The sequence below is a fragment of the Sciurus carolinensis genome, chromosome 3, assembly GCF_902686445.1.
Source record: "Sciurus carolinensis chromosome 3, mSciCar1.2, whole genome shotgun sequence".
NCBI classification, from domain to species: domain Eukaryota; kingdom Metazoa; phylum Chordata; class Mammalia; order Rodentia; family Sciuridae; genus Sciurus; species Sciurus carolinensis.
Genome location: NC_062215.1, coordinates 139,327,618 through 139,354,514, shown reverse-complemented (window position 1 = coordinate 139,354,514; position 26,897 = coordinate 139,327,618). Strand labels below are relative to the sequence as shown.

At 38.3% G+C, this 26,897-nt stretch overlaps 1 protein-coding gene across 4 annotated transcripts in view; it reads right to left on the bottom strand.

Annotated features, from left to right (window-relative positions):
* The window catches only part of Myo1b (myosin IB), a 179,262-nt gene that overhangs the window by 14,712 nt on the left and 137,653 nt on the right, over nucleotides 1-26,897 (bottom strand). For 2 of the 4 annotated variants that reach the window (XM_047543729.1, XM_047543730.1), the window contains exons 14-25: nucleotides 24,058-24,162; nucleotides 21,856-21,918; nucleotides 19,404-19,604; nucleotides 17,949-18,175; nucleotides 15,167-15,367; nucleotides 13,509-13,602; nucleotides 12,358-12,507; nucleotides 8,665-8,733; nucleotides 6,907-6,993; nucleotides 6,542-6,628; nucleotides 4,710-4,796; nucleotides 1,350-1,424 (exon numbers count right to left, since the gene is read on the bottom strand). In XM_047543729.1, coding sequence (XP_047399685.1) covers nucleotides 1,350-1,424; nucleotides 4,710-4,796; nucleotides 6,542-6,628; nucleotides 6,907-6,993; nucleotides 8,665-8,733; nucleotides 12,358-12,507; nucleotides 13,509-13,602; nucleotides 15,167-15,367; nucleotides 17,949-18,175; nucleotides 19,404-19,604; nucleotides 21,856-21,918; nucleotides 24,058-24,162 — 1,446 coding nt within the window. The remainder of the gene's footprint in view (nucleotides 1-1,349; nucleotides 1,425-4,709; nucleotides 4,797-6,541; nucleotides 6,629-6,906; nucleotides 6,994-8,664; nucleotides 8,734-12,357; nucleotides 12,508-13,508; nucleotides 13,603-15,166; nucleotides 15,368-17,948; nucleotides 18,176-19,403; nucleotides 19,605-21,855; nucleotides 21,919-24,057; nucleotides 24,163-26,897) is intronic. The other 2 variants (XM_047543731.1, XM_047543732.1) reach the window with 2 other exon arrangements.

Below are 26,897 nucleotides of genomic sequence, written 5' to 3'. Positions count from 1 at the left end.
GGCTATTTGTATTTAAATTTTTGGAAATTTAAATTAAATAATATTAAAAAAATTCAGTTCCTAGTCACACTACCACATTTCAAATGCTCAGTAACTATAGTGGCAAGAAGATACTTTATTGTATCTCCAAGTTACAGAACACGTTTGTCACTGTAGACAGTGGACAGCACTGCTATAGAGAACATATGATCGCTGACTTCATGATGGTTCAGCTTGTGATTTTTTTGACTTTACAATGATGCAAAAGCAATGTGGATTCGGTAGCAAGTATACTTTAAATTCTGGTCTTTTTCTGAAATAGTGGCGTGTGGCTCAATGCTCTCCAGATGCTGGGCGGCAGCAGTGAGCACAACATCTAGTCAGCCATGCATCAGGAGGGTGCACAACTGAAACTCCACAGTGGGCTGTGCTGCTCTGGCTAGTTTGGTAGGTTTGGCTTATTCAATGCATTCTCAGCAGGATGTTTTCAATTTGCGATGAGTTAATGGGAGTGCACCATCATAAGTGGAGGAGCATGTGACCTAATGTGCCAGGCACTGTAAGAACTTCACAGCATTACTCCATTTTAATCCTCACAACAACTCTGAGGTTAGTGCAATTATTACACCCATTTTACAGATGATCAAACAAAGTTGGCAGAAGCTAAATAACTTGCCAAAGTAACAAATCGTAAGCAGCAGTATGGGCCAGCCCCAGTGTCTGCACTCTTTTCCCCACTGCATACACTTCTCTAGAAACAAAGAGTGACTTGGGAATCCAGTTTCACCCAGCCTTGCTCTCCTTCACTCCTAACTTTTTTGACCTACTGTAGCTCAAGCAGTTGAACAGAGGAGGAGTCTGACTTTCCTGGTGAATCACTTTCCTCAAAGTTTTTCTGTCAAATAAGATGACAATTTTATTAATCATGTATGGGCCCACTATCATCTTTCTAATATAATTCTCCTGAATTTGGGGCATGGGGAATGATGCGAAGGGTTATCAACTCTGTTATAGTTATGATTTTGGGGTGGGAGGGGTACCAGGGATTGAACTCAGGGGCACTCGACCACTGAGTCACATCCTCAGCCCTACTTTGTATTTTATTTAGAGATGGGGTCTCACTGAGTTGCTTAGCACCTCGCTTTTGCTGAGGCTGGCTTTGAACTCGCAATCCTCCTGCCTCAGTCTCCAGAGCCACTGGGATTACAGGCATGTGCCACTGCACCCGGCTACAGTAATGATTTAAAATCATTACCAAAAAGACACTGTCAATTTAAAAAATTCACAATTTACTGAGTTTATTGAGCTGGTGTTAGCAAGTTCTTAATCCAATAAGGTTAATTAGCCATACTCATGAAGTATCAACTTACAATTCTCTGAAGCGTAAACTCATAGATTTTCTTTCCAGCATTAGCTCTGAAGAACTTCCTGTACTCCCTACGTACCTTTAAGAAGAAGAAACAGCATGTGAGCACAATGATACACCTCTTTTTAAAAAAAGACAGTTTGTGAAACAGGCAATTTATAAGTGTCCTTTCTGGATTGAGTAAACTAATGGAAGCACGCTCAGATGGTAGATCTTAAGTCAGAGACAAAGAAATTGAAAGATGCAAAATGATAATACCAAAATGAATTGATGTTTTAAATCCTATTAGTAGGTTTTTTAAATAGATGATTTGACAAGAAACATTTGTGCAAACTTGTCACAAATTAAAATACACATCAGAAAATATTATATAAGATATTCTCCATTTTTTTTTAACAAATGGGGGAAAATATCTGAGGAATTATATTGAAATTTCCAAAAACCTTGTATATGAAGACTTCAAAGTTATATACTGAGAACTAACTGTGGTTATAAGTAAGTATTTGAAAGTTTTAAACTACCATTATCCTCCATTTACTTACTTTCTCTCATCTCTACTCTTTATACTTAATGTTATCATAGCACTTAAAACATCATATTATAGTTTTGATTCACACTTTCCCTTGCTACATGGTTATAATTTACTTCATATACTGTCTAACCAATAACAATAACTAAATGAGATGTCTGCTGAATGAATGAGACAGCTAAACTTTGAAGTTGAAAGAGAAATATTTAATTTTTTAACATCCTGATATAAATGAGAGAGCAGTATTTAGCAAAATGTTCCTCTATTTGAATAATCCAGGAATTATGTAGCTTTTTCTTTTGTCTCCAGTTTCCTAGGTTTAAATGCACATGTTCAAAATATTTCTACATGAGAAAGCTACCAACCTTCTAACCAAACTCAGTTTGTAGATAATCTTATGTAAGTATTTGTAAGTTAAGAACTTCACAATATAATAGTTAAGACTGTAGATTTCTTTTATAATTTTTTCAGGTTTAGCAACAGTGAGCCCTGTTCCTACAATAAAAGGACCTGGTGGGTCAGAGTAGAGATGCTGTTGAAAAGCCAGGCAGGTTCCAAACCACACAAGTCTTGTAGCTTCTGCTCTACCCTCCACCTGCTGTTTCTCTGTCTGTCACCCAGTTGGTCCTCTGGGTTTTTGAGCCTCTGACCCATTCTATGCAACTGAAGATTATTAAGGTTTAAAATTTTGGCCATATGCCATATAGGCAGTTCTTCCTTATATTTATATTCCATTAATAATTTCCCTTTTAGTCATAGAATTGTTAGATTCACCAATATTTTGAATCTCTAACTTATGATGCTAGAAAGGACATGAAGAAATTGAAAAATTCCTTAAATTATAACAGCACAGGAAAGCATGAAAATTAAGGTGGAACAAGTCACATAAAAACATTTTTAAACATAGATTAGAAGTTCTGCTGCATCTACTTGAAACTCATTATAACTGAGCTCACTGCAGAGCCACTGAGATTATAGGCATGCGCCACTGCACCCGGCTACAGTTATGATTTAAAATCATTACCAAAAACACATCGTCAATTCAAAAAATTCACAATTTTCTGAGTTTATTGAGTTGGTGTTAGCAAGTGCTCTTTGATATTCTACAGGTCAGGCCATTTTTTCCCCCAAACACAGTCACGTACAGTAAAAGGCTGGTGACGACATGCTGGCATATACAATGGGGACCCCTCGTGGGCAACCAGAAGTCCTAAAAGGGGCCGGTGTACTTTGTGACCATTTCTAAAAGAAAATCAAGTTATTTCACAGGACAAAGCTATTGTTCATATCAATATAATCTGCTTTTAAGAAAAAGAAGGGACGAAATTATTATCACTTTTGGACTTCAAAGAAGTTTAATCTTATTCCATAACAATAATAGTGGAAACATATTAAAATACTTTTGTCTCATTGGAAATTGGGGGAAAAGCTATTACTAGAGTAAGTCCAGTTAACTTCTGCTAAAATAACATTTATCTACAAGCTGAATTTGTATAGCAGGTTACTAATGCACACCTTGAAAGCAAAAATATTTTGAAATGATATGCAATTAAACCCAGAACTGAAGATAAACATATTTATTACTAATGGAAATTATTAGAGTAAAAATCCTGACTTAATGCTGTTTACTTCCCTTCCTTTTTATGAAAATTAGAATGCAAATTAGAAGATGTAACTAAAATGGAAAAATGTTTGGTTTTGTTTAGCTTCTAAAAAAAATGCAGTTACAGAACATATTCAGAATTCTTCAAACAGAACATCTGTTAAATTCACATTTAAGTAACTTCTTAATTACTTCATGAGTAATCAGGATTAAAAAGGACATTTTACTTAAAGTTTATAGGATGAACTTTCAGGGAAAAATGTAGATTGTTCAAAGATTCAGGGATATTTCTAAGGGTTGTTCAGATTCAGAGTTAATTATTTCTCAGTTAATATTCAAATATTTAGAATAACATTAAATGTTATCAGATTAAAGTAAAAATAATGAAGAGGAATACTGTAAAAAAAGAGAGGTGGGGCTAATTATTCCTAACAGGCAATATGAATGATTTGTTATGGTGATTAGTTGTTGAATATTAAGAAGACCAAATCCTCATATTGTCTGAAGGTCATTCTAAAGGTTTTCAGAGCTCAGTCATATTTACATATTTAATTATGTGTACCCTTATCCAACTGCAGCAATAAGCATCACTTTGGAATAAAACCTGTCCTAATCACAAGGCATCTGAATTTAAAGTTCTCATTAACTGAACGATCCACTGATCTCTGTCATCTCACTCATGAAAATGTGTAAGTTGACTGATGCGAAACCCTTTGGTGTCTATACTGAACAGTTAGAATGATGGTTGCTTCTTTTTTTTTTTTTTTTTTTTTTTGGTGCTGGGGATTGGACCCAGGGTCTTGTGCATGATGATGGCTGCTTTTGAAGAAAGCTTGACTCTAAGCAGTCATTAGTGGAGCAGAAGAGGCGGACGCAGGCAAAGGAAACCTGCCATGCCCAGGCTGGTTACTGTGGATGGGCATGGGAGCTTTCAGCTCCACCACTGTGTTCTGTCTCATGATTATAAAAAAAAAAATGCTCAAAAGATAACACAAAATCAAAGCATCTTGCATAAAATATGCCACACTGTTACCTATTTGACAACTATTACTTAAATTAAAATTACAAAAATATTAGCATACATGTTTCTTCTCAAAAAGAAAATCAGGCAAGATGACATTTTACAGACTGTGCAGACCATCAGCAAGCATTATCAGTAGTTTTCTCAGGGTTAGTAGGTGCTAGGCTTTACGGAGTTCACCCTGGACAGAAAGAAGTGGTGGAGGAAGTACCTTCAGTCCAAGCCAGTAAGCCCAAATGACAGCAACCGCATGCTTACGCCTAGCCTCCTCCTTCAAGCGTTTCAATTCCCTTCGAGCCTAGAATGTTTTAGATAGTAAATAAAAGAGACGGCCCAATGCAGACAGCACAAATGACCAGAAAAAGATACCCCACCAAACAGAAGAGTCAATTTATGAATAGGATTCCAGAACGACAGAGGAATAGCGCAAAACCACTTCAACCCAAGGGATCAGTGTCAAGCTGGCAAGGCTGTTGATGATTCTGTTCCAGAGAAGGCAATTTGTGTGGCACCCAAGGTAATTGTCCCTCATTTCCCCTGCCCATTCTTTTCCTTTTTTTTCTCTTGTTCTGGCTCTCTCTTTCTTTTTCCTTTCTCTTATTTCCTCATTGAAGCCTTAGCACTGCGAGTGACACAGTGACTTCACGAGACTTCCTTTTGCTGAGAGCACACAGGGCCACAGAGGCTATGAACCTCATTTCAATGAATACAAAGGCAATTCTCATGAATGACCATTGCAAAACTGAAGGAATAAAGGTTGTTTCACTGAAGTGCAAACAAGAAAGAAAAAGAAAATTTAAAAACTTAAGAATTCTTTCCAGTTTAAAAAAATAGTAGTATGTATAAAAATTAAACTTTAGCCAAGGTCCCAAACAGTGAAAAATTTTGGAGACTGAAACAAGGCAAAGAGTGAAATAACTTTCAGGTTTGAAAATTAATCTTATGGAAAAATTAATGCATGCTATTTTAAATGAAAGAAATAGGTTTGATTTTTCAAGACATCATCAACTGGGAAATCAGATTCATCAATGAAGAAATCCCAGCAAAAACCATCTAAGAGTCCTTCTGCCTCTGCTAGGACATTTCCCTTAGATGACAAAAGGAACTAGCTTGTTTTTCATAGATTTTTTTAAGAAAAACACCAATGAACAATTTTGGTTAGTTTTTGGCAAACTAAGTTCTTTATGCAGGCAAAGGTTGACTTTTCTCATTTTTTCTCACAAGATGGGCTCATAATGTTGACAAGGTAAACTTAAAAACAGAGGACTCTGTAGATATTTGTGTCTCTAACTGGAATACACATTTTTAGCAAAGATGACCTTTGGTTTTCTAAGTAACGAAAACATCTAAAAACCTTGTCCCTTGGGGTATGTGAAATGTTCACAGAGCCCACGACTCTGCCTGGGGATTAGGGAGAACATTTCAGGAGGCCTTTGTTTCTGAAAGCAAACAGCTGATGGTGAAATTCCTGGGATTCTTCGGTGGCAATTATAGCTAGCTTTGCATGAACACAGTTTTCTGTGAAATTACAGATAACTCTTTTCACAAGTAATATTTTGCTTCTAATAATCAATATCTGCCACGGAGTGCCAAAAATTTCAATTTCATTCATGAATTAATTTTTTAAGGCATGCATTAAAGGCGTTTTCATTGCCAACACATGGAGGACTGATTCAAGCCCAAATCTTAACATTCCCAACATGCCCCCCCACCCCTCCAAAAAAATCTCTAAAACTGCCAGCATACATCAGTGGGGGCAGCGGGGGTGGGAACCAAGAAACCAAACATGCAGGTTACTTAAGAGTTTCTTAAAATGAGCAACTATATACTAGTGCCTTATTAGTAAGCAATTAGTTGTTTGGCCTATACATGCCTAAGCTTCCTAGGCACACTAATGATACATCTCCAGGTTTATTAAATCTGGCTATTAGGACATGCACCAGGTCGAGTCACTACTAATTGTAATCATTCATCCCCTTGAATACTAAAGATTGATTATTGCAGAATTCCAGGATGGAGTGATGGGATGTGAGCACCAAGTACCTTAGATCCAAGCCAGTAAGCCCAAATAACTGCAATAGCATGTTTATTCCTAGCCTCCTCCTTCAGCCGTCTCAGTTCCCTTCGCGCCTGTGATGCATTTGAAAAGGAGTTACAGAAAAGTTTAAGGCAGGAAAGGTTACTGCTGCTTTCCAATGGAGAAAGAAAAAGAGAAACACCAGTCACCACCAACGGTAAATGCAAAAGCATGTGCCACCACCCCACACCAATATGTTGGAAAGAGCAAGAGGCAAACGCGTGCTCAGTAGCTTAAGCCAGTGAAACATGTTCTGCCCCTGGAGCTGAGGGTCCACAGCTCTGTGCACGTCACTCCCGGCCCATCGCCTTCCTCTGGGCCTCTGGCCTACCTGGGTCCCATGCCAGTAGGCGGCAATGGTTGTGGCTGCCTCCTTACAGCGTTTTTGATGTTTCAGTTCCCGTAGGATTTTTCGAGCCTAGGATACAGAATTACCCAAATAAGGGAATGTTTAAAAAAAGAAAAAAATGAAATTCATAGTGACCAAGAGAAAAATCCAGAAGAGATGAAAGTCCTAACACCCATACCCCAGTGAAACATCAATGGCCTAAGAAAGGAAAGCTGAGACTGCAAAGTCCAGAAATGACTATGAGATAGTCAACAACGACAGCACTGAGCTTGACGGGGTAGCCTCCTGCCAGATGAGAACAGGAGCCTCCTGGTCTGAGACTGCAACAGGAAAATCTGACCACAGTGATGCGAGCTGATGCACCTCAGAGGGAGAGAAAAGTTCTCAGAATGTGCTCAGGGGATCTTTGGAGATACAGTCCATTGTACCTCTTTGATCATGACCTATCTCAAATATAACTGTAGCTATTCTTTTTATTTAAAAGAGGTTTTTAAAATTTGCTAATAACATTGACCATACTGATCCAAACCCAGGGGCTTCTTTACAGTAGTGGCTGGTAATGGATTTTATGAAAGCCAGGAAAGTACTTGGCCTGGAGGTGGACTCTGGGTCCAGGCTCTGAAGTCTCTAGCCTGTAGATGGAATCCCAGGCTCTAGTAATGAGGTCAGGGAAAGATGTGTAGGTAGCAGTCACTTACTCTGCATGCTCAACTTTGCATTCTGACATTTTCTGTGGGACAACCAAGGCCTTGGTGATCAGTTTAGACAAAGGTCCATCAATGTTGCTGGACTCCTGGCCTAGGTTGTACCCTGTGAAGGAACTCCAAGCCTGGACACACCCTGAGCTTCAAAGTATCCTGTCTGGATCCAGACCACTCCATAAAATCTCCCAACAGGAAAGTGGTCAGAACAGGCCCTGAGCAGGCGGTTCATGAACTTTTTCTGTAGCAGATAAGATGGTAAATATTTTTGGCTTTGCAGGTCAGATGGCCTCTAACACAACCACCTGACTGCCATTGTAGTGCTATACTAAAGCAGCTAGACAGTCTGTGAAATAAATGAATGTGATCATGTCTCAACAAATCTTTATGGCACTGAAATCTACATTTCATATTAATTTTTACATGTCATGAAATTCCTTCTTATTAACAACCATTTAAAAATATAAAAGCCATTCTTGGCTTGCTGGTTGAAAAAAATCAAGCCACAGGTTAGATATGGGGCATGAGACACAGTTCACTGAAGCTTGAACTAAGCCGTGGCAGGAAGGACTGGAACCAGGTCACCCACTGTGACCACCCCTTCTCACCCTCCCTCCATTAGACATGGCCAGAGTTCAGGATTTTTCAGTCATTATGGGGCAGTCTGCAAGATGGTCATACGGAAATTGCTGGGCTGGGGGTGCTGAGATGGCACAGGATACACAGGAAGCAATGGCTGTAAGAGCTCCTGACAAAAACCTGGGGCAAGGGGATACTGAGATCACGTACAGTATTATGTCAAGGACTTCCTACTTGGAGAACAAAGCTCTCAGAAAGAAAGCTGCTTAGCAGGAAGCAGTCAAGACGTGGTCACCAGGGCCCCCGCTTGGCTCATAATATTTATTGTTTCCATCGGACTGTTTACCGGGTAGGCAGGAGGCAGAGGAGTCCTCCCCTGCAGGGTGAGCCTAAATACATCATCCTCTGTGAAGAACCCAACACCCCCCAAATAAACAAAGCAGACTTCTTTTAAACTCACCTTCCAACCCCGGATATATGACTGAATTACCAGGGCAGAACTCTTTATCTGCTGATACCTCTTTTGTTGCTGTAGGATAAAAGGGGAAGATGTTAGCAGCTATATTTACATATCTGTGATATGGACACTGCAAGGCTGAGAAAGGATATTTGCTCACTTAACACAAAGGACTCTTGATCATCCACACTTCTGTAAGCAAACATGTAAAGAACCAAAATAACATATAGTCTAAAATTATTACAATAAATCCAATATACACATCAAGATGCCAATCGAATAACTTCCAAGTGGCTCAGGAGATACTCCTGTCACCACCTGTTCTATACTGTTCTAAGGCAGAGCCTCCCATTCTGAATGGATCCATCTGCTTTTGAGTGTTCTTTCTTCTTGGTGTCACTTAGCACATGCAACTTAGTAGGCCCACCTCGAATCTCCCTAGTTCCTTTTAGGTTTGTTGTTTTCACCTTGCTTCCATACAGGAAATCAGGTAAAAAATTTTGTACACCAATATCAATTGACTGAACATTTATATACAGAACTATAAATATAACATTATAACAGAACTATAAATTAAGGTGAGCTGACTCCATTCTTGCCTTAAGGATTTGAAAAGGACACATCAACAATGTAAAGAAAACAATCCCTGGGAGCAACAGAGAGCAGACAGCACAACAGAAGAGCTCAGAGCAGCAGAGGTTTCTGCTGGGAGGGGAAGGTTAAATTGGAAGACCCAGTAAGGCACCACCACCCTTTGGCTCAATGCCTAGAGGCCTTGCTCACTTCTAGGACTGATGCCTCAGAGTAGAAACTCCTGAAACACCCTCCCTAGAAAAGTGAGCTCTTACAGCACTTAGTTTGGAAATATATGCTGAGACGTGGGCATCTCTGATGAAAATCCAGCCAGGCTGTCAATCTTTCATTCTGGAAGCACTAGTTGCTCAGCTCCTTTTCCCTGACATTGAGGGATGCCTTCAGGATCCTAAGCTCCATTTTGGAAGATCAGAGGAAATGGGAATAATGGGCAGCAGAACAGGAGGAAGCCAGGGAGAAAAGGCCAGAAAACCCTGGCACCTGGGATAAGCCACTCACCTTCTCAGTTCCTCAGTGGTCAGATGAGGAGCTAGGAAACATCTATGATTCCTCATAGTGTAACACTCCAAGTATACATGAACAATTAAATCTATAAGATCTACCATTACTTCTGGCATCCATTTGGTACTTCTATGTTTTCTTTTTCAATTCCCATATTCTTGAAAACAACTATATCCGACTTTAAAGTTTATCTTAAGGAGCAATGAACTATTACAGAATATAGAATAATTTAAAAGTAATCAGTAACTAAAGACAAGAATTCAGAAAATCTTGAGTTACTTTGTGGAGAGGAAATATTGAGATTGACCACTGGCTTGAATGACACATAGTTACCTTGTTGAGGTATTCAGTTCAAAGTTGAAACAGCTATAATACTAGGGGAAAGTCAATGCTTTCTCGAAAAAAGGGGCTATCATGCTGGGCATGGTGGTGCACACCTGTAATCTCAGAAGGTTGGGAGGCTGAGGCAGGTTTGCAAGTTCAAAGCCACCTTACCAACTAAGCGAGGTCCTAAGTAACTTAACAAAACCCTGTCTCAAAAAAAAAAAAAAAAACATAAAAAGGGCTGGGGATGTGGCTCAGTGGTTAAGCATCCCTGGGTTCAATTCCAAGTAGTACCCCCCACTGAAAAAAAAATTGGGCTTCTGTTTATTTCCATTATGCAAATTAATACTTCTTATAACATTTACCATTGTAAATTAATGATTTATGGTGACTTGTTTTCAACCTGTGATACAAAAGCTCTATACTAGAGGGAGGTTACAAATACTGCTTGGTGTTTCTGGTTCTCTATATTGTCTGTCCCCTCCCAAGAAGGCCCTCCGCCACCTTCCTATCTAAAGTTATATCCCATCTCGATTACTCTTGATCTCAGTTCTCATTTCTATCTCACAATGATATGCAATTGTTCTGATTATTTATTTTATCAGATACATACCTCCCTTGCTAGTTTAAAACTTTAGCAAGTCAGTGATTAGGCTATTTTGTCCACCTTGCTATTCCCAGAGTCTAGCATCATAGGTGTTTCAAAACTACTTGCAGAATTTAAGACAGATGAATTCAGTATTCTCTTGAACTTGGGATTTTCCTGATGACTGCAAAATAAAGAATTGTAAAAAGGGCTCCTTGAAGACTGGCTATTTGCTGGTCCTCCCTTTCTAAGCCAAACAGAAAATAGCACTGTGACCCCGTGGAAGAGTTAAGTAGTGCAGTGTGCACCTACTAGGTGACAATAGTTCCCAATGCCTTTGCAGAATGCATATGAATGAATCTGTCATTCACATGGCTAGATAAGTTCATGCTTTAAAACTTGTACTGGTGGCTGTAGTCTATCTCTCTCTCTCTGATGGACCTAAGGATTGAAGGACCTCGGCCTCATGCCTGCTTAGGTGTGTTCTACCACTGACCTAGAGTCTCAGTCCTTTTTATTTTATTGTTAGGTAGTCTCATTAAGTTACTCAGGCCAGGGCTGGGGAGATAGCTCAGTTGGTAGAGTGCTTGTCTTGCAAGCACAAGGCCCTGGGTACGATCCCCAGTGCCGCAAAAATAAAAAAAAATTTAAAAAAGTTACTCAGGATGGCCTTGAACTTGTGATCCTTTTGCCTCAGGTTCCCAAGTGGCTGGGATTACAGGTGTGTGCCACTGTGCCCCCAGTTGGTTCTGATGTTTTAAAGATCAAGCACATTTTCTTTAGTTTAATCATGTAAGTACCTCATTAATTTCCAAAGCTTGGAAATAATACACTAAAATGTATTACACAAGAATAAGTAAATATAACATATGTCTTCATAACTGCCTTATAGCAAAATCTCTCTGTAACTGAAAAAAGAAATAAGCTGAGATTTGATTCCAAATTTAATTCATTTTCCAACTCGCTCTGTAATAAAGAAGTATACAATAAAAAACACTTGGAAGAGGTGCTCTTATCACTTAAATTCATTTTTCAAGACTATGACTCAATTTCAATCTAGCCGATGGGTAATCTCAGGCTTTTTTCAAATCTGTGTTGTGCTTCCAACAAACGTCTACAAAAGAGTGAGAAAGAAAGTTCCAAAAAGGAATTCCATAGTAATCGAGTAAATATACTTTATTATTGAATCTTTCCCCAGAGTTAATATGGCCAAATATATGAGAACTGAAGAAAATCCAATCCTTTAACCAAAACCAGAATTCTACTAAAACATAGCTTTGGCCTTCTGTAAATAAGCCATCTTAATGCTGCTATGATAACTAAGATGAGTCAGTCATTTTGGAAAACTGACCCAAGAAAAGTGGGAGAGTTAATGACATTGTCTCCTCCGAGCTGATGTCCACATTAAAAGGGTAAATTTCTCACTATGTTTATCTAGATCAGTGGAAGTTGGTATCGTATACTGAAGTCAAGCTTGGAAACTTCCTTGGACTCAACTCCTCACGCTATATGTGGCCGTGGGGAAGTTACTTCACAGCTCAATGCCTTAGTTTTCTCAGGCAGCCTAAGAGCATCCTTCTTAGAGTGTTATTGAGAGAATTAAATATGTAAAAATTACATACATAGTAAGTACATGATAACTGCCAGCAAATTAGCATCTCTATATCAGATTACAAATGACTGAGACTCACTGCATATCTCCTGTACCACGCAGCAATCACAATTTGACTTTTCTTCATTAGCAGGAAGTGTGTGCGGCATTTCCAGCCCCGATAAATCTTCTGAATGAGAGTGGCCAAGTCTTCCAGCCGCTGCTTCCTCAGATCTTCTAATTTGAATAACTAAAAAAGAAATGGTAAGTGGACTTATCAAAAATCCTCCAATACCTCAGGGTATATATGACAGCAATTCTCAGAAGGTTTAAGGGCAAGCTGAAGTCAACTATATTAATTAAACAGAATATGGATCATCGCTCACAAGAAAAATATTTGGATGGATTCATGAAAGATTCAGTTTGTATTCCAGTGATAAGCATTTATGACAAGTCAGAGAGGTCTTGAATTGGACCTAAGTAAACCTCTATGCTATCTATGAGAATCATAACTAGTTTAGGGTGAGCATCCACAATCCAAAATTTGAAATGATTCAGCATCAATGCATCAATGCAAAAGTTCTGGATTTTGGGGCACTCTGGGTTTCAGATTTTCATATTAGGAATTTTAACCAGTAAAATCAATACAAATATTCCAAAATTAAAAAAAAAAAAATCCAAGATCTGAACCTGAGTATTTAGGATAAGGGACACTCTACCTGTGATGGGAGGTGGAGGCTGCCGAATTTTCTCTCCTCAACAATTTAAACACTCCCCAAGTTCTCCAAATTTCCAATTCATCAAATCAACTGCTACACTCCAATATGTTTGTGAAAAAGCTCCCTTGGAGTTCTATATGGTAGACTTTCAGAAGTGTTCTTTAAGATTTAAAAAATGTTCATTACTGTGTCTTTGTATACCTCTAAAAACAGAGTTGTAGCTTCTAAAGTAACACAGACCAGTTTTACCTTCCATTGATGTAAATCAGGAAGGTTTCATCTGATTGTGACAGTTTTCTTATGGTTTCTTAAGTGCTGCACAGTCTTTGGGTTGAAGATTTGATGTGTCCTAAATAAACATACATTCTCCCACTACCTTTACTTGCATGACCTCTTAGACATGAGCAGATAAACACAGGAGTGTGGCACTCACAGAAGCATCTCGGGTAATGTCATGATATTAACCATCCTTTAAAAACTTGCCTATGAGACTCTAACTTAAGTTCAGAGCATAAAGGTTTTGGTTACATACTGTTCTTGGGTTTCGGATGAATATCTTTGATCTACCGAAGGAATACTCTTCTATAGGAATCTCTAATTCATTAAACAGAACCTCCACACCAGACCTAAGAAAAATAAACAAAAATAAAAACAATGACTTTTCTCATTACGATAAATAGTTTTGCCTTATATCATGATATCAGGTTCTCAGTTTCATTTCTAAGGAATCATTCTTTCACCACAGAAAGTTCAAGACTAAATTCCACAAATTAAACCAATTCTACTAAACACTAAAAAAGTAAATTTGAGTTCGAAACTATGCAATCTAAGAAAATGTGGTATGAAAGCCAATTTCTTGATTTCATTAGCACAGATAATACTTGTATCAAACAGATATATATTGGTGTATTAACCAGGGTCAGGAAGCTAGGCAAGAAACTCAGATCCATACTGAACCTATTCAATTGAGTCCTGAAATACTTAAACATTGTGCCTGCGCCTCAGACACCCAAGAGATAATGCTCAGAGCCAGGTCAACGGATGCTAAAGAACACGGGCCTTACATAGTGGGAATGAGGCCTGGACCATGGTTTCAACATTAATTTTCAAAAAACTTAACTCACTCTTCCAACCTGAACACCAGGTGCCAGGCAGGGAGCAAATACCTGTTCGTATTCTGACACTTGTTTACCATGATACCCAAGAAATCAGCAGTGAGAACTGAAATATACTGATCCTACATTATTTGGATACTGAATTAGGTATCAGAGACCACACCACATGTCTGGATTTTTCTATCTTCTTATAACACAGGGTGTATAGTCTTAATGACTCTTGATGTTCCTATGAAAGGCCAGGTTCACTGAGAATGTGGAGACAACATCAGTAAAGTGAAACGAAAATCCAAGTGCCGTCCTTGTCTATGAAGCAGGTATGTAGGCCTCCTGCAGTATTCAGGGGAAGGGGCATTTTCTGGTGACAGCAGAAGAAAGGCCAATGCACAGGCCAGGCCTGACTTCTCTCCTGCAGCAGCTACCCACCAGTACACAAGTTCTTTCCGCATGTGGGAAGCTACTGGGTGATGGAGATGCTCTGAGGACTGGACCTGCAGTATCCAGAACCCTGTCTGGGACTGGAATGTGAGCATAATTCAGGATAGCCCAGCTAAAAGCCACACAGTCCCAGGACCAAGCCAGGCTCTCTAATCCAGCTGGACTAGCAATAACATGGAATCTGAATCCTATCTGCTCCAGCATCTATTTCTCAACTAGGGCAGACAAGGGCAGAGAGTGGAAACCAAGCCCCACCCACCAACACTCTCTGGGGTTAAATTCCACACGTGAAAAGTGAAAAGATGAGAATACTGATCCACGATGCCTCTAATAACTCTGCCCTTTTACGATTTTATACAAACATACACGCCAAGTATAAACTGCCTCTCACAAATTAACCACAGGTATATTTTAAAAATTTATCGACACGCGAGTTCCAAATGTGGATTTGGAAGGTCCTGTTTTTGACCATAAAGAAAACTGAGACACTATGAGAATTAGCCAAAAAGGTATCCTAATGGAAGTCTACAAACCAAATTTTCATACAATTCTGTTTTGCCTAATTGCATAAGGGAAAAAAAAATGTTACTTGTATACTTTAAAGATTCTTAATTCCGTCTGGTCATGAACTTCTTACCTTGCTGGTCCTTTCCAGTGAGGCCATGTTTGCTTACAAAGCATTTTGTATCTCTCTAGGCAAGGTTCATAGGCCTGCCTGAAGGCATAGCCTGCCCGCCTCACTCGGACATTCTCCAAAAGACCCAGGTATCTGATCTGATGACATACTAGACTCTCATTGAAGATGTGTGCTGCTTTTTTATCATTCGGCTTGATACACCTGAAAGATTACAAATATTTTAGGTTTGAAACTCTGCCTTTATGGTTGCAACAGTGCTGTTATACAAATACTGGGTCTATTCATTTCCTAGCAATATAATTCTTTGTTATTCATGGGAAACCTAGTCATTTTTTTTTTTAGTAGTTTCAAACCATTTTATAATAAAACTACAAATAAATAAAATACTACATACATAGCAATTTTAAAAAAAAATAACAAAATACTAATATATGAAATGACATCTTGTTGAGAGAAAGAAGTCTGCCAAGAGGAAGATCCCACTTGTGTGAAGTTCAAGCAAAACTAAAGCAAGTCATGACTGTTATCTTTGGGAAAAGATAGTTGTGGGGATCAAGGTGGAAGGGGAACAAGGGAACCTTCTGGGATGATGAAAATTTTTATATTTTGGTCTGAATCAAGTTACACATGCATACATATGTAAAAATTAAATGACATGTGACATTAAGACTCATATATTATACCTCAATAAAAAGACAAAGCACGGTATTGCCTCTCTTTCTCTCTCTCCGTCTCTCTCTCTCTGGGTGGTGATGGTACTAGTGAGTGAACCCAGAGCCCGGCACATGAGAGGAAAACACTCTACCACTGAGTTATATCCTCAGCCCTTTTTACTCAGTTTTGAGACAGGCTAAGTTGCCCAGGCTGGCCTTGAACTTTAAAACCTTCTACCTCAGCCTTCTGAGCAGCTGGAATTCAGGCAAGCACCACCATGTCTGGCTCTAGTCTCCTTTTCAACAGGGTATTCTGTTGCCTAGGTAAAGACTACATTCCTAGCCTCCTTTGCAAGTAGGTGTGGCTATGTGAACAAACTCAGGCCACTAAGATCAGAGCAGAAGTGTATTTGCTGTTGTAATATTTGTCTGTGTGCTTAAAAGGAAGGGAACTGCTGTCCCCTTCTTCCAGTTAAGCTGGACTTCAGCTTACCACTGGCTGTGAAAGTTGATGTGACAGACAGCCATATTTGGTCATGGAATTGAGGAAAATACCTGGAAATGGCAGAGTCACAAAAGAGAAGGAGCAACCCTTTTTAGCCCCCGAGTTCTTACACTGAAGAGTTACATAAAAAATAAATGTATTTTATTTGTTTTGGATCATATTGCAGCAATCCCCCTGTCCTAGTACAATGGTTAAATATTCACAATTATGGCTGCTTAACTAGTTTTGCCTTTGTGTTTTACCATCTATAAAGATAATGTCTACTCTTTGGTTTAAATAAGGACAAAGAGATCAAGACGGATCAGCCTAGTAAGTTCAGACCTACATCCCCACCCATACATTCAACTAATTATCAATAAAGGTACCAAGACAACTGGATAAAAAAAAGATTTTCTCCCTATCAATGTATGGTGTCAAAGCAACAGGATATCTATATGGGGAAAAGTAGTAAACCTAAATATGAAATCTGAAACTACAAGATCCTAGAAGAAAACATGTAATAATACATTCCAAATCTCAGGGTTTATTAAGATTTTTAAAATATTAGTATTAGAAAAATGACTAAAGGAAGAATAAAGGAACTTTATGGAATGGTGGAAATATTTATGTCTTGACCTGGGTGGTGGTTACCAACTCACATGTAGAAAGGTTAAAAAATAATTGAACTATACACCTAGGATCTGTGTGTATCACTCCATATAAGTGACTTCAATAAATCACAGCTTTCAAAAAATCGGTGGAGAGTAACAAAAGTAAATGATCACAGAAAGTTTCCTGGTTGTTTTTTGGAAACTAGATTTTCTCCCAATATATGAATCTTTTATCTATTTATGTTTTTTTCTGGTATAAATATCAGGGAAACAAGCCAAGCACAAAACTGTTCATTACTTTGATTTCCTCATAACTGAATTTTCAAAGAGGGTGTGGGTAGGCTCAGCTCTGACCCACCAGAGAGCATTCTTCCTATCTTCTAGTTCACACACATGGAACTCTCATCCTAATCTGTCTTTCCTGAATCCTGAGGTTAGTAACTAAGATGTCCTAGCAGCACAAAAGAAAAAGACCCTAGAAGCTTTAAAGGAGTCTTTTATATTGCCTTGAAAAAATTCAGGCTGCTTTAGGAGTCAGTGGCTCTCCTGGTTCATGAGTCTCCTTGGAAACGAAGGGTGCAACTTCCTAACACACACCAGAGTTGCAATCCCAGCTCCTCCTGCCTCTTGCCCTTGACAGTAATGTGCCCGAAGTCACTATCCAGGAATTCAAAGTTATGTCAACAAAAAAGCTTTCTGCAAACTCTTTCCAGGAGAACATTTTATGTTTTGTTCCTTAATTTTTCATTTAAAAAAGACTAAATATAAAGAAGTTCAGAAATCGTATGTGCCAACCACCCAGGGTCATAAAATATCTATTATCCCCACCACAATTTTTAATCCCTTCCTTATATTTGGGGAAAGAAAAGTGGTGGAGCATTTTGCAAGCCCACTCCAGACATATTATTTCATCTGAACTGTGTCTGTTGCCCTGTGCTTGGGCTACACTCAGATTGAAGCAAATAGGAAAATGATATTCCTTGAGAGTGTTCTCACATTTGCACCGTCAAAGCATTTGTTTGGGCTACAAATACCTGATATAGTTTGGGTTCTTGGTCTGTAGGTTTTTCATCAGCGTGGCCACAGATGCCTTGAATTGTGACCCTGCTGTTGGGGGCCTTTTCAGGTTGATTTTGGCAGGGTTTCCTTCAGGGAACAAAGACTTGATGAGGGCATGGCCGGCCTTCCACATGGCTTGGGACAGGTCTCGATAGAGAAGGTCATTGTTTTTGTCAACAAATCCCTCCACCTGGTACAGCACCTATGGAGCAGCACACAGGACTCAAGGTGGGCGCGATACACACAGTAACACCAAGTGACTATCTACACTGCAGCTACTTCCAAACCCATGCAAGTTTGCCTCCAAGTTTAAATTCCATTTCATCCCAGAAGAGATCAAAATAAATTCTACTACCCCTCAAGATTTGCAAGAATTAACTCCATGAGTGTTATCATAACATTTTCAAAGGATTTTACTTTTTTTTTTGGTGTTTTAACATATTTTGAGGTTTACTTTTATTTTTTGGTTCACATATGCCAATTCTAGTCTGTTTAAAAAACAGACAGGGAAAACAGAAATAACTAATATTTTCAGAGACACACTTAAGCAACAGAGAAACTGATCAGAAATGTATCTTTTAATAACATAGGTTAATGAAAAAAATAAAGTACCAAAGTTGAAATGAAATAGTTCAGGTACTATATTTATCCAATTTTTATTAAACACATAATTAAAGTTTTTCCCTTTTATTTATTTTATTTTTATTTTTTATTTTTTCGCGGCACTGGGGATCAAACTCAGGGCCTTGTACTTGTGAGGCAAGCACTCTACCAGCTGAGTTATCTCCCCAGCCCAGGTTTTTCCCTTTTAAAGTATAAAATCTTAATTATAATAAGGAAGACATTAGCTCTAATCAATAATATTTTATAATCTATAATCAATAATCCAATTTTTAGGATTCTAAAAATTAGCCTACTATCAAGTGTTTTTAACATTATCTTTAAGGATTTGATGACATACAATTAATTCCCTCAATATTAACCAAGTAAATAAGTGCTTTTTTAAAAGGCAGATAAGTTTTGCAGTGCTGTTTCAAAATCTCAATCTAAGAATTCATTATTTTTGCTAAGTGGCTTGTGCTTTTAAACTTACTCTAAGTCTTCAGTGATTTCTAATTTTTACTGATTAATCTCCTTTATTAGTAGTTTTTTTTTTTTTTTTTTGGAAAGTTTAACATTTGAAAATAATGAAGTTGATTATAAATATATGTTCAAACTGTTCATTAAGTCCACTGACTTTACTTTCAGTTCACTGTATTAGCAGGATTTTATTCTACACGGACCAGATCCAATTTCTGTTGAACATGAATCATCGGATTGCAGGTCGATTTATCCCCAGAAGTAAACAGTGTCCAGAACACCCCTCTCTGTGGTGCGCTCTTCCTGTGGGAACGCTCTGCAGGCCTGGTGGGTCTCCCCAGCCCCCATACCTTGCCAGCGTAATGCTGGATTCTGAAGCAGCTGTGCGGCAGAGACGTGTCATTGAGGAACCGGGAGCACTTGCTCATCCTGCTCTCAAAGTGCTGGTGGGTGGCACATACTTGGTTCAGCTTTTCTAAGAAGGTCTCATCAGTGACTGTGCCGGGCCTCAGGCACTCTTCATCTAGCATGGCCAGGATTCCATTTGTGTTCTGGGAGAAAGGAAACAAAAATGTTTCCTTCCTTCCTCACTGTATTGTTTTAATAATTATTCCTAATTACACTATCAAACACAATCAACTGAGTCACAAAAAAAATTCTGTTCAGTTACAACAAAACAGCAGAGAATAAAAACAACCAACACAATCCATAGAAGTCAGCTCTTTCCCCTGTGTCCCAGGTGTGTGTGGGTGGAAGTGTCTGTATTAGTGTCTCCCTCCCCCCACAGAACAGGGCCTGGGAGTCACCTCTGCCACCTCAGTAGAACTGAAATTCATTAGACCACCAAGATTCAAAAACAAGTCAGAAAGTCAGGAACAAATGTGACAATGCAGTCTCCATATCATGTCACAAATCACAAAGCAGCCTCCTAAAGCCATCATTAGATTCACGCCTTAAGAATTAATTTCATGTTTCCAAGTTGTTCACGTTCAAAATAAAATGCTGTGATTTGGAATTCTGCTTTTAATGATCATTGGAATTAAGCTATTTTTAAGACTATCTTTTAGAATAAAATTCTTATTCCATATAAAATTTCTAAATGGATATTAAACATGAGTGACAATTTCCTTGTGTATTCAGACCCTATGATCATATTTACTTCAAGAGAAGTCAGTGTTAAACCGAATCAGGAGTTAGCAAATCTATTTTGCTAAATATAGGATGCTGTTCCTTGAATTGCCCCTCTAGGTCCATAAGTCTTAATTCCAAAAACAATCCACTTCACTGACCATCAACCCCCCCCCTCCCCTTTTCCTCACAAGGCCATGACATCCTGTGACCAGCATGTATTCATTCCACACAAAACCCAGGGGAAGTGTGGACTCTCAGGAATCAAGTGTGTTCATAACATCCCCAGAATAAACATTATTGTTTAATGGCTCTGGAAGGAAGCACTTCCCTTATGTACCCAGGCTCTTAAATGAACATGAGTTTCTTCAATCATATATGCAAGGGGATTTTGGGCTGAGATGATCTAAGTTAAGCGTATTACTTTTCTTTCCCCTTTCCTGAAAGGAAAGAATCAGTGCACTGTCTATGGGGAAAAAACAATGTTACTTAGGAATTTTGAAAATTACCAAATTACATTGGTCACACAATTTACCAGGAAAAAATTTCAGGAAATCTACTGATTGTCTAGATTTTAGGCTAAAGTTTTAAATTCTTTATGTGAATTATTGGTGTTCTCATTCCAACACTGGTCAGATATTTAAAAACAAAGTTTATATTTTATTGAAAAGTAGTCATTATTTTAATTAATTTAATCCAAGATGCAGCTTTCAAGAATATCTTGAATGCTGTTGGAAAAACTAGCTGATCACATAATTTCAAAAAGGACTTACTAAAGAGGATAGAAACGGTTTGCTGTACCTTCAGAGCCTGTGATAGCATTCCTGAAACACAACATTAACCTGCCCTGACAGCTACAAAGACTGTGGGACAAGGGCACATATTGTCTAAATCACTTTATCAAATTCCAGGGTATTAGTAATCACGAACAAAAGAGTTTCCTGTTTTCACATAGAAACAGGTCTTCCTACAATTAATCCATTTATAATAAACCATAGAACATGATTTTAAGACAAATGTCTTGGGTTCAGAAAGTTTTCTAAAAATTATCCAATACTTTTTCACACTTGAAGCCTTTTCTTATTTGCACACATACTTGGGTCACCTGAAAAATCCCAGGGTCCTCAGCCACCTGCAGTCACACATGCATTACCCTCTTGTATACATTCTCTGAATTGATGTTAGGTCTATACCTGAGCCACTTCTGGCATCCCACTTAATTCAGCTCTAGAGGGTGTCCCTTTTTTGTCTTTATCTTAACTGGAACAGTATAATAGGAGGTTACTAGAGTTTTAGAAATGAAGTAGACTGCTCTGAACCTTCTCTGATCAGTACTCAAGTTCCCAGGAACCATGGATTATATTTGGTTTCCAATCGCACAAGAAAGGATGGTGCACTTAGGGGTCTGACCTCTGAAGGTCATGAAAGGATTTTGATATGGCAATAGGATCAGCATGGGGGATTCTGGCTAAGTACCAAAATGTCCAGCTGCCCATTTATGTATTCACAAACTGTGAGTGATCTCTGAGGACTACAGTAAAGCCTCCAGAACACTGTAGCTCCTTAAAGAAAAGTGTAAAATAGTGAAAACACAGATGCTTAACATCCGAGGCAGCGAGGCCATTTCTATATAGTGAATTATATTACCATAAATTTCTTTAGAAAAGTACTCACATTTTCTATTAGGTCACAAATGATAGCATTATTGAAGTAGTCAATGTGAGTCCATTCTATGTCCTGAAAGAAAAAACAACAAAATCAAGTCTGCATGATGATGCCACGAAACCATCCAGAAAGAAAACTTCACCCATCTAACCACATTTCTCTTTCTCTCTGAATTTATTTTCTTTATAGAATTGGTGCTGCAAACATCATCTTCTGGTTCCCTTTTAAAACCTACTTAGAGTAGCAGTCCACCAGCCACAAAATCTGATTGCAGCGGATGCCCTTGACCTGTTCCGAGCCCGCCTCCCATTCCACTCTCCCATCTGTGGCCATTTCCCATGCACTTCACTGGCTCTGGGCCCAATGGACAGGCCATTGGGTCAATATTACTTTGTGTATATTTACAATGTTTATAAGGAAATAAGGCAGAACTTGATCCCAGGAATCTAAGGCCTAGACTTTTCTGATCTTTATTTGTCATCACAAAGAAAAAATTAACTTTAGAGTCAATCCAAGCAGTAGGGCAGTTAACTATTTCTAGTGTACAAAAAGCCCAATGCTAAGACAAAGTATTTTCAACATATGGAAAGACACGAAAACCTATGCACTGGCTCAACCACTAGCTAAAAAGCCCAGTCAGCAAGGCCAAGTACAATCACTTTGTCTGCTTATACTGTATCCCTAAGTGTAAACATTTATTTTTCTTCTAAGGCGAAGAAATGTAATTGATAAAGGAGGTTAGGGAATCTTCCTATATACTCCAAGAAGTGTTTTAGACAATCTGTACAAACTGTTTTTAAGATACACATCAAAGTTTGGGTATCCTCTTTATGATGAGAAGACAGGAAGAACATGAATCTTGCTTTTAAGATATTTATGTTACCCAAAGGTGCCGGACAAGTATGAAACATTTCTAAAGTATAATAATCATTCTAAAACAAAGATGAAATATTTCTAATTGAGTTTAAGAGTAAACGGAGAGTTTTACTAAGTCACAGGATTAACAATCACATTAGAAGAATCCATATTGAGAGATTAAAAAACAAGAATTCAGTCCTTAATTGCTTAAAACAACACTATAAAAAATGAAGAAAAATAGGCAATTTTAGTAATGATATTGCTAAAATGTTAATAAAAGGAAATAAAATAAATAAAATATAAATACAATAAAATAATTCTTTCCTTTTATTTTTTGAAAGAAATAATTGCATACTTGGGGAAAACGGCACTTTAAAAAATTTAAGTGTGGAGAGCAAATATGTGTTAGAGAATTAAAGATGAAAGGACTTTGCTGATCCCCAGCAGCACCACCACCAAAAAAAAAAAAAAAAAAAAAAAAAGACAAAGGGGCTTTGCAAACATTACTTCTGGTTATTGTTAAATTATATTAAACGAGATAACCCACATGTAGCACTTAATCTGATAACTGGTATATAGTAACTACTTGACAAATGTTACTTTTATTATAAATTTTGAAAATCAATGTTATTTAAGATTAAGCAAAGTCTCTTTTCAAATCTACTTAGAGTGATACTGACTTTTTCTGGTATACAGTTTACAAAAGTTTTGGCAAATGCATAATGTCATGTGACCACCACTACCATCTGTCTCTCAAATTCCCTTACACAGTCCCTTTGTCATCATACCCCGCCACGACTTCAATCCGTTTGCAGTCACCAACTCTGGGACCTTCTACAGGCAATTGGTCTCTATATCTTTGCCTTTTCTCAAATAACTATAAAGGGAATCATCCAGGATACAGCCTTTTCTAATCTGGTGTCTGTCACTTAGCACAATGCTTTTGAGCGTCATCCATACTATTGTATATATTGATGACATTCTTTTTAATGCACAGCAACAGTCCACTGTATGGATGTACCACAACAGTTTGTTCATTTATCCCTGACTTTTTTCTTAATATGCTATTATTTCACATCATTACACTGAAATACAATGGGACTACAGTCCATCGATGGATATTTATTGATCACCTATTATGTACCAGGCATTATATTGGACACCAGCTGCACAGTACCAAAGAAAATCCCAGTTAGTGCAGATGTCATACCAAACAGATTTTTAAAAGACACAATATGATTAAACTTTGATAAAACTGATTCTATGGTCTCTATTTTAGACAGTCTTCTGAATCCAGGATTTAAATTATGAATAAAACAGGAATAATATTTTTAAGAAGCATTTCTATATTACCTCCCGTATGTACTCCTCCTGCTCTTCTTTAAGAGTAAGCTCAATGAAGATTTGCTGTAGCTTTTCATTACAATAATTAATAATGAACTGCTCAAAACTGTTGTCCTGTATGGAGAAAATGAAGAAGACTTATAAACCACGCCACTGGATCCCCCTAACAATGACATGCAGACATCTCAATCCATAGAAATGCCACACACTGTCTTTCAGACTTAACCATGGTCCAGCACAAAGCTCCCAGGACAGACATTGCCCTCTGCAGGCACCTGGGTAATGGCTCATGAGTAAGTGAATGAATGAAGTATATACAAATGATGCAGCATTGGAAGAACAAAGCTTTTTAGTTGACAGAGAAGCACTCGTGGTTAAAAAAAAAAAATTCCTTCTGATGATCAGTAAAGATAGTAAGAGTCACGATCTATCACCAACTTCTCAATCTTCCATTCTCAGGTGAGACTTCAGAGCACAGCAGAGTTCTCCTGAGTTGACCTGTCATCACCTCCCCCACCACCCAGGGTCAGATCCCTCCGGCACCATGTTGCATGAACATGTGTGTATGCATGTGGACACGTGCATTGACATGTTTCACAGACATGTCCCTCTTGACTGCACACTCCTCAAGGGCATGCGCTGACCAGGCTCTCTTGTTCACTATATTCCCAGGCCTGCCCTGTGCCTCCCAGTACTCAATGTGGACAAGATAAGTGAGTGAATGAATGAAGCACCTACCAAATAGAGACCCAAGGGAATTAATATACTGAAATCGGCTCCCTAGCAAGAAACAACCTCTCTCTTTTCAGAAGGTCAACACTTCATCATTGAGTCTTGGCAGTTTCTCCTTCAGGTTAAGGGTTCTCTATTGTAATAGAAACTCCTAAATCACTTGGAACAATTGGCAGGGCTTAACATATGGCTGAACATACTGAAGGCACAAAACACGCATCTATTAAAGGAGTACATTTCACCTAGACCCACACCTTCCTGGAAGCGATGGTTTTGACAATAAAGCTTCTCATTTTCACCCTTCTCTTTCCTCTTTGCCAAGAAATGGTGTCAAGGGGAACAAGGGCCAGGAAGACTCCATCCCAGGCAAACCTGGCCACCTACGCAGTCAGTCGTGGTCTAAAGAACAAGGAGGTCCATGTGTAATGGTGGTTGTGAAGCTCACTGCTCACTGAGACTGCAGACCAAGGGGCTTTCACATCCCTCCATGAATGACTAAAGCAGTAAAGTTATGGAATATTCTGAAAGTCAATCTTTTAAATTCAACTTTGTTTCTACCTCTAACAAATTTTAAGATGACAGTTATGATGCGGCATGTGACCACATTCTTTCCTGGAAGTCAGCTAAGGATTTCTAGTCACCAGCGATGACCCAATCTGAGGAAATGCTTGACTCCAAACCATAAACGACACATGTGAAAGCACTATCACTGACTAATCTTCTTAATGCTAAATTTAGTCAAGGATAAAAGTTTGTTTGTTTTTTTTCAAAATCCTGAAGGTTCTTACTAAAGGACAAACATTTGTTCTTCAATGCTCATTTTCACACAGTTTATAAAACCTCAGAGCTAACAATTTTGATTAGAAACTGAGGTCAGTCTTTTTATTATTTTAACCAGCATAATGCCATTTTATATTAGAAAATTAAGCATTCTCAGTTTGGTTAAGATATGTCCTGACATAATGCCACTATAGCAAATGAAAAACACAATTTTAATGGCTAATACAAGCAGATCTTTGGTTCATTTTGAAAAATAAATGCACAGAGCAAATCCTCTGTTACTTGCAGGGCTGTGCTAAAGACGCTATTTCAACATAATTATGCTAAATTTTTAAATGGCAAATAATGAAGAGAAGGAAGGAGAAAGCAACTGGTGTCCTTAGGTGCATTATGTGGCTACGAAGAGCCTGCCATACACTTTTAAAATGGGATCATGAAATGCACACAAGATTAGAGAACAGAGGCAAAGCTTCACAATTAACAACACAACTTAAGGATTAAGTTAGAGCTAAATTCAATTTTCTATCAATTGTTAAAAACTCCTGTACAGATTCTGTATTTTATTGCCACACAGTTAATCAACAACCATTTACTGCAAAACTCACACAGCTAAAAGGCTATTAACACAGGAGCATGCGACAGACTGGCACAGCACACGGTTCATACTTACTGCATTCTGGTGCAGAGGGACAGATCACACAAAATGCAGTCAGTTCTTAATTAGCAATGGACTTCTAAAAGTAAGCACTTACTGAGAGTTATTCATTGTTGCAAAGAACTGCTTTCACCACTCAGGCTACTATTTTTGATGGGTATAAAACTTTTTAGATCAAGACTCATGTCCAAACAATCCAAAAGACAGGGCAACCATACCTACATGTGGTGTCTCAGGTATGTTCTGCTAGGGGAGATCTATTCAGGATAAAAAGTTTGTCTGAAATAATAAATCATACAAATTGCCTGAAGCTTTAAAGCTTCAAAATAGAATGCTTCTAATTTTAAACAATCAGGGAAAAGAAATGCATGATATGCAACCAAGGCCCATAAGCATCTAAAGAAAGAGCCAGGGGCAGAAACAGCTGGCAAATCACTGATTACTGAAGAGATTCAGCAAGAGGCAGAAGTATCCGCACTTCACAAACCCCTGAGACCCATCCCTATGTATACCTTGCTAGGCCTTCCCTAAAGCAAAATTAGATGGTAAGGAGAGAGTATTCTCCTGGAGACGGCACAAGAACAAAAGCCTGTCTGACCTTATGCTATTGCTAACACTCAAACAAACAACAAAAAAATTCCCAAAACAAAAAGGATTCCACAATCACCAATGCAGAAGTTAA